Genomic DNA, 3206 nt, shown 5'->3' with positions numbered 1-3206 from the left:
GTCGATTCATCCCCCAGACTCGATGAGTTGCCTTCTTGTCTTGAGGTTTTCCTTTCCTTTCTTGGTCTTCTGGATTCTAGGTGTTACATGAGATTTTGTGGATACTAAATTTTTTGAATGATATTTGTCATAAAGGTTTGACTCCTGTTAATTTGTTTTGTGACAATAAATCTACATCAAGTTAGCTTTAAATCTTGTTTTTCATGAAAAAACAAAGCATTCGAAATTGATGTTCATCTTATAAGAGACAAAAATTGAAAAAGGAATTTTAAAAGTTGTTAAAATTGAGTCTTCTTATCAGAATACAGATATTTTGAAAAAATCCTTAACTTTGTTGCATGATAACTTTTTTTTCAAGTCGTCTTGGTCTTATAAATATGTTTTCTGAAAATTGATCTTTTGTCTTAATGATAGGTTTGAGAAGGGGTGTTGAAAGTGTATATCTTGCAAACTTATAATTTTGTATCATTATTATTGTTGGGTTGTTTTTGTGAGTTATTGGTATTTGTGGGGTTGGTTGTGTAATTCTTCTACAGGTATTAGACGTCGTGGGTTTGTCGATCCAAACCCAATCCATGGGTCAGCAGAGTGCCCTGGGTATTTGTTGTTGTTTCGTGGTTCATTTCCTAGTTGAACTCATTTTCTTACAATATATTTCCTCTCGTCACTCATCTCTCATCTCATTCCAATATTAGGGTTTCATTGTTTAGGGTTTCTATTATATAGATACTTAGTTACTTGTAAATCAAAAGTGTTGAGTGTGATTTGAAGTGGGGATTTCAGTTGTATTAATTTGTTTGATGTAAACCATCTGTTTCATAGTGAATGAAATGATGATTTTGGGAATGTATTGAGTTCGCATTTTGTTACAATTAGACACTATTTTCAGACTTATGTTTGTGGAATGTGTTAAAAACTTTTTTTTGGGTATTTGTGGTTGAAGTTGTTAAACTTTATTTGTTGTTATTTCCATTGGATAATTTTGTATTATATAAAAAAAATCCGAATTTTAAATAATTTTCCACAATTTTTAACTGCTTATAGTTTACCATAAAATGGTAATAGAATCCATCGGTAAACCTGTTACTAAAACATAGGTCGAAAATCTGTTACGAAACTTTTCGATAAGTTGTCATTAAACCTGTCAGAAATGGATCGGAGAAAACTACTCACGCATTCTTGGTAATGGACTTTTTCCATCAGAAATATGTCAAAAATGACAGGTGTGGTTGTGGGAAATAGCCCTTTTTTGCAGTACAAACTTAATTTATGATGTTAACATCAAAAGTAAATACTTCCATTGCGAACTACATTTAAAACATTACAATTATGATCAGCTGGTTTTCATCAAAATTTTAGTAACCGAATGTTAATTCTTCTTAGCCAAACAGAATGAAGAATCATGTGAAAAACATCAAAATTTTCGGCTGGAATGTGAACCGTGAAGTGTTTTTGTACTTCCAATACCCTTTTTTGCATTTCTAAATACTTTGAAAAAGGTATATCCTCCAAAATTCTTTTGAGATCTGGAATCTTCGTTACGGGTACTTGCACAGAAAACTGACTCCAATCCAACACATCACTATATGGTAAAACATATTGATTCTTTATTATGACAGGGATGCATCCCACGTAGATTGCTTCAGTTATCCTAGCACTTGCAACTTCATAACCGCTTGGGCATAGGCAATACTTACTTCCACTTAGCAACTCAGTGTAGTTTTGGTTTTCTTGAAGGTAAGTGTAAACCTGTATATCATTGTCTTCATTGCTTCCCCAGTGTTGGAACAACTTATTTCGTACAACACCATGGTTTCCACCAGCAAAAAATGCCAAGATCGACCGATTATGAGGTGATTGGCCACCACTCACATTTGGGATACTGTTGTATGGCCCGTTAATCTCTGTCATGGAAACATCTCGCATGGGAATGAAACCTTCGGAAGTGTTGGCGTTGCAAAGCACTCTTATGAGATTTTCAAAGAGTTTAGGGTTGTTGCGCGAAACAATTGGCCCCTGTGATATGAAAAAAAAAGTATATATGATTCAGTTAGTTCACATAGATCGACTACAAGATACGTATATGTACTTAGCTAGCTATCGGTTGTAAGACCTAGTTAGTTAGTAGTCTATCTAACTTAATAGAAATATACATACCCAATCATGACAAGAAACAAAGAAATGATCAGCTCCATTGCTGCGGTTCCAATACGGGTACCTTTGTGAAATGATGTCAATGTAGTCTTCGAATATGGTTTGCATCCGTTCTAGAAAACCATAGGCTTCTGCAGGTGTGAAGAGGTAGTGAACAATCTTGGCTACACTTATGGGGATAAAAAAAGCATGAGCTTCATCAGGGTGCTTAGCCGCGAGAGGGTTTCCGTTTCTCTCCATTTCCTCGATGAAATGACCCTCGGCACTGTATATACTTTTCATCGGACCATTATGCATCAAGGGAATATCACCTTCCTTATATGTCCATATCTTGAATGTCTGCATCATCTCAGTATGACTCCTGTTTGATTGATCCAAATTAGAAATTTAGAAATTAAGGTGGCTAAAAGCCAAATAACTTATGTTTTTATGTTTGCTTCTGTAAATGATTAAAAAGGAAACTATATATCTTAGGGTTTATAGATATGAGCTCAAAAAAATACAATTTTGTCTGCCTTCTTTTTTAGCATCCCTAATGAAATTTTGTTTTAAAGAAGGTTTTAATAGAATTCATATAGTTTTGAATTAATAAATATTTGATCATAATCATCTCTTTTTATGCTTCCAATCTTTTAATAAATATTAATTTCTATTAACAAAAGGCACGATGAGTTATTGACTTGAGAAAGCTAGGTCAGTTCAAATTCAAGTTTTCTGAAACACATTTTTTGTTCACGTTTTACCATAGAATCATGACCAGATAGAATAATATAATAGAGCTAGGGCATAATCTTCTATTTAACTGCTTCATAATTGCCACTGAGTCGCTTATTGTTACATGATGTTTTTCATATATATTTATGTAGTTAGAGAAATTAAATATTTTCATATTTATTTTTCTATTTTTTAACGTATTGAAATAATGACAAGTATACTAAAATATTAATAATTTTATAAAAATGCGAGACTTGTCACTGTTTATCACATAGGTAGGAAGATAAGATAGGAGGATATTTAATTTCTCAAGTTATTGACTTGAGAAAGCTAGGTCG

General features: G+C 33.0%; 1 protein-coding gene across 1 annotated transcript; it reads right to left on the bottom strand.

The window, feature by feature from the left end:
- Positions 1-1213: 1213 nt before the first annotated feature.
- Positions 1214-2915, bottom strand: LOC111881829 (probable glycosyltransferase At5g20260). The gene is made up of 2 exons (XM_052764024.1): positions 2158-2915; positions 1214-2016 (listed from the first exon to the last, which is right to left on the bottom strand). The coding sequence occupies exons 1-2, from the start codon at positions 2500-2502 to the stop codon at positions 1348-1350; spliced, it is 1014 nt and encodes a 337-aa protein (XP_052619984.1). The 5' UTR covers positions 2503-2915; the 3' UTR covers positions 1214-1347.
- Positions 2916-3206: the final 291 nt, after the last annotated feature.

This window comes from Lactuca sativa, chromosome 5 (assembly GCF_002870075.4).
Source record: "Lactuca sativa cultivar Salinas chromosome 5, Lsat_Salinas_v11, whole genome shotgun sequence".
NCBI lineage: Eukaryota > Viridiplantae > Streptophyta > Magnoliopsida > Asterales > Asteraceae > Lactuca > Lactuca sativa.
The sequence above is the reverse complement of the archived record's forward strand: the minus strand, read 5'-3'. Positions and strand labels throughout refer to the sequence as shown.

Coding starts and splice junctions, on each gene's coding strand:
- LOC111881829 (XM_052764024.1), bottom strand. CDS start 2,502: ATGATGCAGACATTCAAGATATGGACATATAAGGAAGGTGATATTCCC. Junction 2,017..2,157: donor TTGTTTCTTGTCATGATTGG/GTATGTATATTT, acceptor TTCATATCACAG/GGGCCAATTGTTTCGCGCAA.